The sequence below is a fragment of the Vigna radiata genome, chromosome 5, assembly GCF_000741045.1.
Source record: "Vigna radiata var. radiata cultivar VC1973A chromosome 5, Vradiata_ver6, whole genome shotgun sequence".
Lineage (NCBI taxonomy): Eukaryota > Viridiplantae > Streptophyta > Magnoliopsida > Fabales > Fabaceae > Vigna > Vigna radiata.
In genome coordinates, this window is record NC_028355.1 from 15,396,077 (window position 1) to 15,409,655 (window position 13,579).

The window sequence follows — 13,579 nt, forward strand, 5'->3', positions numbered from 1 at the left end:
ATTGTTTGATAAAATACCAAAAAGAGTTTCTTGTGTTGTTTTTGTGCACTTTGATGTCTAATTGAGTTATAAAAGGAAGAATTGTCATGTGTTGCACAAATCCCTTGGGAGAGAACGATATTTATCACTTGTTACGCTGCAACCGGTGCACTTGCCGTTGGTTTTGCAGTCTCAACAGGTAGTATTACCTAGACATAGGAATACGAGGGTTGGTTGCATATACACTCTTGTGCTTCAGAATTAATTATTAGGGATGCTAGAATTTGTATGAACTCGTAATTAAGGATAGACTTACTTCACTGAGGCATCGAGTTTAAGTGTTTTAGAGAGTGACATTAACATTAATGAAGAAGATGAATTCGTAAATACATGAGAGTGGATAAGATAAGTCGGAACCCCAACAACATAGTCATTCCATATTTTATCAACCATTCACCTGTACATTCTTTAGTCAATTGATCAAAACTTGGATTCATGTTTATTTTTTGCATTCTAAACCAAATATTTTTGTTTACAAGTCTTAAATAATCAACACATCACATGACTGTTTAGGTTGTGAGTCTCTAGGGAAAACGATAGTTGAATTTACCATTTATACTACTTGATACGATTCGGTACACTTACCAGAGTCTTAACAGTATTCTTATTTCTTTATACTATATTGTACATCTTTTTAACTCAAATAATAAATATATATACTCCCCATAACACTTACACAAAAGACTTTTACCATAATACACTTTACTCTAATTAACCATATGGTACTAAAATAAACCTTAACTCAAAAAAAAATATTTTATTAACTGACTTAAGAATAGAATAGTACTAATTTCTCAAGTCATTCCCACTAGAAATGACCAGTCATCCCAATAGTCTCACATCGCTTAGGAGTCGAGATCAAATGCAATTTAAAGACTCATTCCTCCTTTTACCCTCTTAGACATCTTTTAAAGATAAAACCATGACAAAATTTCAGATTCCAAAATGTACAATAGTTCATATATATGGTGATCAACCTAAGAATGTCATTCGAGGACAAATTTGGGATTGAAACAACAACAATTTCATCCTTTACTTTTCTTTTCTTTTTTTTCATTTTAACTCTCTGATTCAATTGGTATTCCTGTGTGTTGAAATTTACTAATTCTCTTATTCGAGAAAAGCAGTGAGGATGTTTTAGTAATCAAACAAACTACTGATGCTTATTATAGATAATAGTCCTTCAATTATGTATTCCTTTCTACCATATAAGACCGCTACTATTTCTTTGTATATTGTAACTTGCTTTTTCTCCATTGAGAGTAAGCATAGATTAAAATCAATATTTAATAGGGTAATTAGGATGAATTTTAATTCAATTTTTTTAAAATAAAAATTATCTTGACTTCTCAACTACAAAATATCAGTTTTGGTTAATATAAATTAAATTGAATATTAACCACATCTTTCCGATTTAAGTAGAACAAATGCTCAAGTGAACTTATGATTCCCTACATTCCTTAAAAAATGCATCAAGTATCAAGCAACTTTTTAATACGACCAATCCTACGTTTTAGGAGTCATTTAACATGAACAAAAAAGAACTCAAAACATGCTAAGCTATGTTCACATATCTTGCTAATTTCTCATTCTTTTCTCTCCATTCACCATACATTTTTGGAGAGCCTTATAACAAGCTACATGTAAGATTTAGCCAAACTATTTTTTTGTTATTTACAATTTATGATTTAAAGTTAAAGATAATAAATTTTGTTATCTCATTTTCTTTTTCAGAAAACATTATCTTCAAATAAAGTTAACTTATTTCGGGGGAAAATTTGCCTCTTTGTTTATAGTAATTAAGCTCACACTTATTTTTCTTCTACATTTACTTACCACGTTTTAGTTTTAATCTTCTGTTTTTGTTTTTGTAGCATACTCAGATGTTTATCACATCTTTTACTTTATTTAATTTTTTCTTAGTTTTCTCTTCATTACGAATATTCATCTTAAGTTTGGAATGTTGCTACCGTTTTCCTAATTTTTGTTTATAGGTAAACATTTATATCCAAATAATTGACAATCGGATGACCTCACAAAGCTTCCTTCAGAGGGTGAATTTATTTAGGAAAATAGATTTTTAAACAAAAAGAAAAAAATGTGAAAGTTAATTTCCTGCCTCTAACTATAATATTGTCCTTTTATAACTTAAAAAAAAATACAAATTAAGAAGGTTCAAAAAGAGGATAGAGGATCATAGAAAAAACCAGTAAAGGTATTTTTACTTTTATTTTCCATATTAAATTATGGATTAAATTAAAAATCAGGTCTTACCGTTTTTCAGAATCTCACAGATCAGATTGATGTTTGGTTGATAAAGAGTGGAAGAGAAACGTATAATACGGACCAAATGCACGTGCATTCACTTGGTTGTGGGGATATTAAAAAAGTTTTAACTTTTTCAATTCAACAATTTAATGAAAATGGGCCCAACAGAAGAAGAAATAAGTATTACTATATAATACTTTTTTTTTTCAAAACAATGTTAGAAATTAAATGGTGTTTTAATTGAATATAATATGTTAGCAGGTGGGACGGTTTAATTTTTATTTTAAAAATACTCATCTCTTTTTTTAAAGAAATGATGACTTTTATTTATTTATAGTTTTTTTTTTATTTATAAAAATACTTACTTGGTTGTGGGACGATTAGAAAAGTTTTTTTTTCAAAATACTCGAGAAACGATGACTTTTATTTATAGCTTTTTTTATTATTGACAAACGGACCATTCACGGATGTTGACGTCCGCTTAAGAGGTGCACGGAGGTTGACATTTGTCTATAAATGATATTATTTTATCTCTCTTCTACAATTGTACATGTCGCCATGTACACACAACAACGCCTCCCTCCCACGCTCAGCAACACCTCCTTCCCATGCTCCGCCGAATCCCTCGCCCATTTTCTCTCTCCGCAGGACGCATCCACGTCGTCCCAATGAAGTACACAATTCCTGGTTTTTTCTGTTCTTGTATAGAATACTGCTTTAATTAACCATCATGGATAAACATGTTTTCTTTTCTTAACCTAAAGTTTGTTTGTTTGTCTTCTTTTCCTGGGTTATTTTCAATCTTTTCACAAATGCGAGAACTCAAAGGTTCAATTTGGCTTACAACTTCTGACTCTTGCAAGAACTATATTCATAATCAACAAAAAAGTTGTCAATCTCTAATACAAGGTTTTTCAGTCTTATGGTTTCAAGAATAAATTTTACATCGTATGCGAAGGAAAGTGATAATGATGGTACTTCGATTCTTTAAAAGATGATGCAGAATATTATAAAGGGTATATGAATGGTTTTGCAGATAGCTTTATTTGGTTTATGGTTCATTCTCTTCATTAAAAAGAAAGATAAAAGCCAAATCACTTGATCAGGTGCATTCAATTGTGCGAAAAATGGGAAGGGGTAGGAGCGTGGAGGTGTAGGGGTGTAGGGAGATTTAGAGTTTAAAAAAAAATAGTTAAATTAATGTAGGATTGTTTTGAAATAAAAAAAATAGTGGAGATGTGCAGGAAGATATGGGTAGTGGAACGAGCAACACCTGATTTTGATTTGGCCAATTGACCCTCCACCACCACCACCAAATGCTCCCTGCACCACCCATACCCAATTTGCCCTTGTTATAAAACGGATGCCAGCATCTGTTTCACCTTCAACAAATCTTGACATTCGTGAACGGATGCTGACATCCGTGAACGGATGTTGACATCTGTTTACCTATTTTAATTTTTTCTTTTATATTTTAGTTTATTATTTTTATTTTAGATTTTATTTTAATGATATTTTTTATTTACGTAATATATTATAAAAAACAAATAAAAATTAAATACTTTATAAATTAATTTAGGTTTAATGTTTCAATAGGTCCTTATTTTCGCCCAAAATCTCAAATAGGTCTCTTTCTTTCTCGGCGTCTCGATTGAATCCTTATTTTTTGTAAAATTGAATCAAATAGGGTCTTTCTGTCAAATTGAGATGTCACGTTTTCAATACCACGTAATAAAAAAATACACTATCAGCATACCCTTCCTAACGATCTCATCTCAATTTGACGGAAAGACCTTATTTGTTTCAATTTTAAGAAAATAAAGACTCAATTAAGACACCGAAAAAGAAAAGGACCAATTTAAATTCTGAGGGGAAATAGAAACTTATTGAGACATTAAACCATTAATTTAAATATAAAAAAAGTTTAAATAAAATAAAGACTCAATTAAGACACCGAAAAAGAAAATGACCAATTTAAATTCTGAGCAGAAATAGAAACTTATCGAGACATTAAACCATTAATTTAAATATAAAAAAGTTTAAATAATATTTATATATTAAATTAAAATACAATAAATTAAAAAACTAAAAATTAGAAAAAAAAAAAACCATAACGAATATAATCATATCTAGATGTGGCACATCGGTTTAAGTAATTATATAAAAAGAATATTTAAATAATTAATTAAATAATAATACATAAGTTAAATTATAATAATTATTTTATTAAATAAAATAAAATTAATTTATATATAATTAATTTATTTTATTAAATTAAATTATTATTTTTTATTTAATTTAATTAAAAACTTTTTATATTAATTAACAACGGATGTGCCACATCCGTTAATGGATGTGACCACAGCCATTTATGTATTTTTTTTAATTTAATTTATTTAATTATTATATTTTATTTAATTTATAGATTATTTAATTTTTTATAATATATTATGAAAATCAATTTTATTATATTTAATTAAATAATTATTATTAATACAATATATTAATAAACTAAAAATTAAAAAAAAAAAAAACAAACATAAAGCTTAAATAAATGTGGGTACATCTGTGAACAGATGTGGCATATTTGCTGAACAAAAATTTCTTTAATGAATGTCGACATATGTTAATAAAAAGAAGTGGAGGTGTAAGATTTTTTAATATATAAAGATTAGTTTTAAAAATTTTAAAAATAAAAAGTGGTGGTGCAAGAAGTAATCTGGGGTGGTGGAGGGAGTAGCTCCTCCAAACTCAAACAAAGGCCCAATTTGTACAAAGTTTGATTCAAACAGAAGATCCAAATAAAATCTTTTCTGTTAATTGTGCTCCTTTCACTTAAAAGGTTGTGTGGAAGAATTTAGATTTAAAAGTGAAAAGTATGTGGAAGAAAAGAAAAAAGTTAAAGATCTAAGCAACATATTTAGGGATCTTAACAAAGAGAGGAAAATTAATCTTATGATTATGGGAGCTTAAGCTGCAAAGCTTTGAGTTTGTGGTCTGAAGTCTATAAAACTTCTTATTAGTAAACAAATTCAGAAAAGGGGCCACGAAGTTAAAACAACTTAACCCAACCAATATTTTGTTTCTTTTGAGACATTTTGTATGCAAAATTAGAACAGACAATTTGAAATAAAAGAAAAGAAGTTAACATGATAAAGATATATAGTCTGTAACTTATAAAATTATCCTTGAAATAATATTAAATAAAATTATTAATATCTTATAAGAAGCTTACTATGTATCCTTAGTTATTTAATCATTCATAATTCATTTTCTTTTAATTTCCACATGCAAGGTTAAGAATTTTATTTTAACTCATGTTCTTTTTTATGGGTCTGAATTCAAATTGTTATTGTTGTTTTACATTACATTTCAACATCTTTAAAAGAATTTGACGATGTTTAGGGACTGCTTATATAACTATAATATCACATTAAGTAGACTTTTGAATGGAAGTGTTTATATATGAAGTTGTAGTTCAAACCCTCCAACATGCCATTTAAAAACTTTCATTAAATTTTTGTTTGGTTTTATGTTTCATTCAATCATCAAAATAAATAAGGAGAGCACTTTTCGATTTTTCACCTCAAATCAAATATTCACACTTCATTGGAAAAATGTGGAACCATATAAATAAAAATGATAAATACAAGTGGTGTTACTATACTTGAAAAACACATTATGATGTTTTATCTTTATATAGGAAGAATTCAACAAAATCTAATACATTTGAGTTGATGGATAAAGGTCTTAAGTGATCTGGTGACTTATATTTGTTAACCAATTATTTGGAATGTCATAGTTATATAAAAAAAAAATTTAAGGTTGGTTAGATTTTATTCATAATAGTTAGATTATATATATATATATATATATATATATATATATATATATATATATAAATTAAGTTTAAAAAAATAATAAATGATTACATGATAGAAAATGAATATAATTTTTTTATAAAGATAGAATATAGAGTTACTTTTGAATATTCATGTGAAAATTATAAATATAATTTAATTCTTAGTTTTATAAATATATCTTAAGATGACAAAGAATAACAAAACAAAAAAAAATAAACAAAAAAATAAACTTAAAAATAAATAAAAATACTCCTAACAACGTATGTTTTTGTTATCAATTTAATATGAGGTATATATATGTTGAGAGACATATTTTGTTTAAATATTTTCTTGAGCGAGTTATTCGTAGGATGTTTGTAAATATATAACTTATCTTGTTTATTTTTTCTTAGAGAATGCTATTTGATCATAGAGGAGGAGAGCAACATGACCAACACAAATTGTTGTTGTTATAGAGGATAATGTAGATTCAAGAACAAATTTTTTTCAAGAGATTTGGTGAAAATCATCTAGTCATGCCACTCATAAAATAAAGGTATTAAAAGACTTTGATCATGGATTATGAACTTACAAGAGATTTGACCTCTATTGGGCCTCCAATAGTACTTATTGAGTCCAAGATCAACTCTGAAGAGGTCAACTTTAGTGTGTAATAAAATGTATAAAGTAAAATAAATCATTTGGACCTTATATTTGTACCAATAGACTATTTGGGCCAACTAGTGTATGATTTTGGGCTTGTATTTGGGTGTAAAATAAATTAGGGTTTGTATAGGTTAGACAACTAACCACGAGTTCCAATTGAGCTCACCTAAGCCCAAGAGAAACCTTAGGTTGATCACTCCTTTCTTAGACGTGCACATGTTCACCATTTTGCAAATGTTGCACTGTGGAAAGCATGGGTAGACACATGACCTGTGATCCAATCTTTGTGCCTTGATTTTAGGAGCACATGAGGAATATTGGAATTTGGATTTCCCTTCATTTGTTCAGTCCTAGGGAAGATTTGAGCCTCATAAATTTAGGTACTCACTCCTTGTAAAATCACCTTTAATTTGGGTAGTGAAATGTTATTGAGATTAGACTTTAGTAATCTTAAAGGTCCCTTAGAATAGGCTTCTCTATCTATAGTTAGTAGTCTTCTTAGTTCAGAGAGTTGGTAAAACCTCTCTCTCCAAGAACACTTACATCTCTTCACTTCATGTTAGCTCCATCGTTCTTCAAATTTATGCCAGAATCCATTTCATTCTATTGACCCAAATCAAGCAAGCATGGCACGACTTTCACCAAATTGACACCATCTCCAACCCAAAACCTTAAAGACAACGGGTTTAAGGATTTTCATTTTGATATAATGTTTAACTTTATTATTTGTATTCAATGTGAGACATAGACTCAGTTTAATTTTGAACAAATAAGAAGGTGAATGGATTTTATAGTAAAAAAATATGAGAAAAAAAAATTCAACAAATGTGTTTTTCTTATTTCAGTCAAAATTTATTTTACACTTAACCCTCAATTTAACTAAAATTTATAAAAAGTATAGTGTTTCTTTTTTTATCTTAGATAATAAAATTAAAGTAAGACTTAATTTGTCTCTTTTTGAAAAGGGTGTTGTTCCCTCGACCACCACACCATGCTTCCTCCACCTCCCCAAATTCTTTTAATTCCAATTCTATCATATTTTCTTAAAACCCTGACACCCCACCCCTACCTCACACTCTCTCTTTCTCTTCTCTCTTATTCCTCTGTTCCCCGTTCCTCCATTTCCGTTTTCATTTCTTCTTCTCCTTTTTTTCGTTTATTATTTTAGTGACCCATTAACATAAATGCATAATATAATAATAAGCAAGTCAAATCAATGAGCCCACTTTAGTTTTCCCATGAAAAGAAACCGTAAACAAACCAAAGCAGCACATAGGAACTCCTTGAAAAGATTAATGCAAAACCACGACAAGAGAAAGTTTGCTCTGCATCATATTTTTCTTCTTCTCCCCTCTCCTTATATAACCATGCAAAAGCCTTTTTCTTGTTTCAAACAAACCAAGATCATTTCACTGAGTTCACAGCATAAATTATAGCATTACAGTGTTGTTGCATTATATCAATGGAAAACTATCCAGAAGAATTTTATCCACTTCTTTTTCCAGTGCCCGTGGTTGGTGGGACCACGTAAGACCAGTCCTAAAGGACCCCATTGTCAGTGTCAATGAGGCCTTCCAATCAGACCCTTTTCCCCACAAGATCAATCTTGGAATGGTATATGCTTATATATAGTTATAGTATATGTATATTTGTTCGTGTTTCATATTTTGTCATCCTTTTTTTAGGAAGGAGAGACTTCATTTGAAGAAGCCATGGGGAATGTCTGTCTTGTTTCTTTCATCAATCATATTTGCCCTTGGTCATACTGGGGTTGCTTATAGAACCAGCTGTAGAGCACGTAAGAAGCTCTTGTTTCATCGAGTTGACCCTGAAGCTGTAAGCTTAAAATACCTTTCTACCAAACTGGAGCCCAACGGATATCCCAATAATTGCATGCTCAATGGAAATGAACAGATTGCCCATATCCGTGAACAAATATCATTTTCCGTTCATGCCTTCAATGATTTTTTTTTTCATTTTTTAACCTTTTATTAAAGGGCAATTATGAAATGGGGAGGTGGAGGAAGCATAGTGCGGTGGTGGAGGGAGCAACACCCTTTTGAAAATATTTTGTTAAGTAAGTAAAGTTATTTGTATTAACAACAAAATATCCCACAACGTACCAGAGTTGTCAAAACAGGTAACCCGACTCAACCCAGTCCAACCCATCACAGGTTGGTCACTTAGTGAGTTAACCCAACCCAACTCACTTATTAGGAAGCTGAAAAAATTCGAACCCCGGACCGACCCATCACGTGTTGGCTCACTAGCTCATTCAATTATAAGTTTTTTTAAATAAAAAAATTACAATTTTTTTAATTCAAATATAAATAAACGTCACACTAAAATGATGTTAAACTCCAAAGGTAATGCAAAATAAAAAAGAAAAGTATCATACAATCCAACCGTAATCCAAGAACATGTGCAAAAGCCGAACAAATAAGTTTTTAATATTGATAATTTTTGTATCACTTGTCCATTTATAATATTAGAGACTTGAATAAATAAATCTATAATATTTTCCCTTTTGAACCATCTTCTTCTTTATCATCATCTACAATGTAATAAAAAAATGTTAACTAATAATATTAAAACACAAAATAATAAATAATTAAATTAAGGTTTAATGTCTCAATAGGTCTCTATTTTCGTCCAGAATCTCAAATGGGACCCTTTCTTTTTTGGTGTCTAAATTGGGTCCTTATTTTTGTATAAAAGAAAATAGGGACCTATTTAAGACATTAAACCTTAAACTAAATTAGGTGGGTTGGTGAGCCAACCCGGCTCACCACGGGTTCAACCCGGTGAGCCGAGTTGAAAACAAACTCGCATAAAAAATTTACATTTTTTTCAAACCCAACCTAGCTCAAACCTGTGGTGAGTCAGGTTTGCCCACGAGTTACAACCCATTTTAACCATACTACAATGTATAATGACTTCACCTAAAAATATCATTTTGATTTGAAGTGACAATAAGCAGTTTTCACAATGAAATGAACCATCTAAACTCAATTTTATAGAAATTTTGGAGTTTAATGGGTTCAGAGGTCCCTATATTTGGGGGTTTGTTTCAATTGGGTCCTCCAATTTTGAAAGTGATCAATTAGGTCTTTAATTTTGTCAATTTGATTCAATAAGACCCTTTCCGTTAACTGCAGATAATGCCGTGAAGTTTTTTCACATGTGGCACTCTGACGTTTCCAAGTGGGACAGTTTCAAGTGCATAGGTGTATTCAGGTACATATTGGTGCAAAGCCTTCATCGACCATTGAGTTTTTGCAAAGCCCTCTGATCAAAACATTGTATGTACAAGTGTCTGGACTAACACCATACGTGTGAAGCATTTCATCATACACCTCTTTGGCCATATTGGTGCGACCCCTTTTAAGCAAAATGGACAAAACAGAGTTGAAGGTAACCACGGAGGGGGAAACAGCAACGAACTTCATGGTCTGAAAAAGCTTCAAGGACTCTTTGAAGAGACCTGCTTCGGCATAGCTTCTGATGAGGGTATTGAAGAACCTGTCCTCAAGCTTGACGGTTTCGTTAAACTTTTTCTCGATGGAAAAAAAGCAAGTCTCGGGCAACGTTGAGGTACCTATGGTGACCCAGAATTTGTGGCAAGATGAAGTAAGACTGAGCTGTGTGGGAAAAAACACTTTGCTGAGCCCACTTGAAAAAGCAAAGGGCTTTGGAAGGGTCCCTGACGAGGCGAAGGGTTCGGAGCACCGTTGTTTTGGAGAGAGGGGTGGGCAGAAACGAGACCAACGCGTTTGACCATGGTTTGGAATTGATAAGATTGGCCATGGTTTTGGCAGTTTTACTTTCATTTCGTGATTTAGTTTCATTTCGTGATTTGAATCTTGCGTTTTGAGATTCTGGGTAGTAAGAACAAATGTACCTGAATCCACGAACCTAGCCAAAAACCCTAATTTCGCAGATTTTCCTCTCTTTTTGCAGCACCACCTTCCTAACCCCAAATTAGGAAACATAGTTTTAATATGTTTACTAACTTCATTTATTGATTTATTTTCATTTCTTAATTTATTAATTTTAAAATTTTTTAATTCACCTATGCACTTGAAACTGTCTCACCTAGAAGCGTCAGAGTGCCACATGTTAAAAAACTTCACGGCGTTATTTGCAGTTAACAGAAAGGGGCTTATTGAATCAAATTGACAATATTAAGGACCTAATTGATCACTTTCAAAATTGAAGGACCAAATTAAAATAAACCTCCAAATATAGGGACCTCCGAACCTATTAAACCAAAATTTGGTTTAAGGATATATATATATATATATATATATATATATATATATATATATATATATATATATATATATATATATATATATATATATCATCTAAGGTAAATCAGGATTCGTATAAAAGTCTATTTTATCAAAAATCAATTTTGCATAAGTATATCTAATCATACAATTTACAACAAATTTACTTTGGGAGAAAAAAAAACTAATAACATAAATCACTATTTTAAAGTCATGTTTAACTAAAATCAACTAGTCCTTTTGTTTGATTTATTTTAAGAAAACAAAATACATTTAACACACCATTTTAAACATAAACTACATTCAAAATTAGTTTTACAAATTCAAAAGGCACACTCAAGTACACAAATAAGGAGCCAATTAGATCTTAATTTATGTGAATTTTTCAAACAATTTCTTTTCTTTTCCTAAAAATGCCATGAAATTGGTTGTGCATCCATAACAAAAGGGTAAAAGATACCTCAGTTAAGAATTTGTCCTCTGAAAAACAGGTGTTGAATTTGACCCTGAAAAAAAAATACTAAAAAATGAGTCTACAAATATTTCTATGGCACAATAACAAAATTTTCATATGTATACATGTTTATAAAAATGGATAAAGTGACCTTTTTTTTTGTGGAATCGATTTTGTATATATATATCACTTTTCTAGAGAAGAAATTTAGTTTTCCGTATGTAAAAATCAACAAAACCCTGAGAAAAAAATGTTCTTTACTTTGTCACTAGAAGTCGGTGAAGAACAACTGACTTCTACTTTAAAGATTGTGTGAAAGAATTTACATGTAAAAGTGAGAGGTATGTGGAAGGAAACAAAAAAACTATAAATCTAAGTAACAGATTAAGAGATCTTAACTAATAGAGGAAAATTAATCTTATGAATTGAGGAGTTTATGCCACAAAACTTTGAGTTTGTGGTCTAAAATCAATAAAAATTTCTTATTTATACACAAATTCAGAAAAGGCATCCAAAGTTAAAACGACATAAGTCAATTATTTTATATTATTAGAAAATTAAAATTAAAATAACTGCGATATAATCAATTGATTAAGCTTAAGAAAAATTACCTCAACTCATACTATGCTATTTATTTGATTTGAAAGGAATTAAAAACTCTATCGGATATATATTGTTTATATAACTTAAAAAATTCAAATTAAGTAATATTATACGAACAGGTTTTCGTTCTGATTTAATTATGTTTTTGAAACTAGAATTTAGATTTAGGATGTCTATTTTAAAATAAGAAATATAAGTTTAATATTTATTACTTTCACGGTATAAATTTAAATGTGAAACATAATTTTTTTTTATATAAGTTTTACTATTTGATGAACTTATTCTTTTTTATTTCTAATCTATCATTTTTACTTGTACTAAAATTTTGTGATGATTTTTTATTTATATTTTAATTTTATTTCAAATTTAATTAATATTTTATTTTTCTTATCAAATTATTTGATAAAGAAGAAATATAGACAACGACCAAATAATATACTATTACTTGAAAAGTAAGTATTGTATTTATAGAAAATGTATAGATTAACTCATTATTAAGTGTTTAAACATTAAACATTTATTTGCATTTCATTGGGATGGGTTTGATTATCATTTGAAGAAAAATCTATTCACATTCCACTCTTTAAATCATTTAAGTATATGACTTTACAAACGTTTTAAATATTATCACATTAATCAAATTTTTAGTAAACTTTTCACTGATAATTACAATTGTTTAGATGTCAAATCTATCAAGTGACATCATTAAGATAAATTATTATACATCATTATATAGATATGATTGTTAAAAAAATTGATAATGGAAAATGTGAGATCTTGAATTCAAAATATACTGTCACAATTTTTTTTTTTTTGTGATCAACTTGATTTTTTTATATGATTAATTATGATTCATGAAAATATAAAATTTTGAGATGTTTTATTGATTTGCAAGTTTTTTTGAATAATTATGTTATAAATTTTGAGATGTTATGATTTTAGAGGTGGGCAAAATAGTCACCCTTACTTTCTGTCTTTTTTAGAGAAAGAAAATAAAGACTTCACTTGTCACAATGACATTACTTTACCTTCACTTTTTATGTAACTTTTGATTTTGTCAAATATGGAGGTAAACATAGTTTAGCTTGTATTATGATGTATTTTAAGTTAAGACTTATCTTTAGTTTGTTGTAAAAGTATGGACAATGTTCTCTTACCTACATTTATATGTATATTAAATGTATATTAACATTTTATTCACATAAATATGATGTATGATTAAGAGACAATACATTAAATGTATTTTTATTTAGTCTAGTATTTGTTAAATGAATAAAAGTTAATTATCTTTACACAAATAAACTATATGTTAGACAAGTAAATTACATCTATAACACCAATTTTTTAGTGAGTTACATTAGAATTATTTTGTTATCAACAAACCTTGTGTTGAGTTTCCTAAGAAATAAAGTCAC

General features: G+C 29.2%; 1 protein-coding gene across 1 annotated transcript; it reads right to left on the reverse strand.

Moving 5' to 3' along the window:
* Positions 1-10,048: 10,048 nt before the first annotated feature.
* On the reverse strand, positions 10,049-10,645 carry LOC106760365 (pentatricopeptide repeat-containing protein At1g02060, chloroplastic-like). Its single transcript, XM_014643803.1, has one exon. The coding sequence runs from the start codon at positions 10,643-10,645 to the stop codon at positions 10,049-10,051; it is 597 nt and encodes a 198-aa protein (XP_014499289.1).
* Between the last annotated feature and the right edge of the window lie 2,934 nt (positions 10,646-13,579).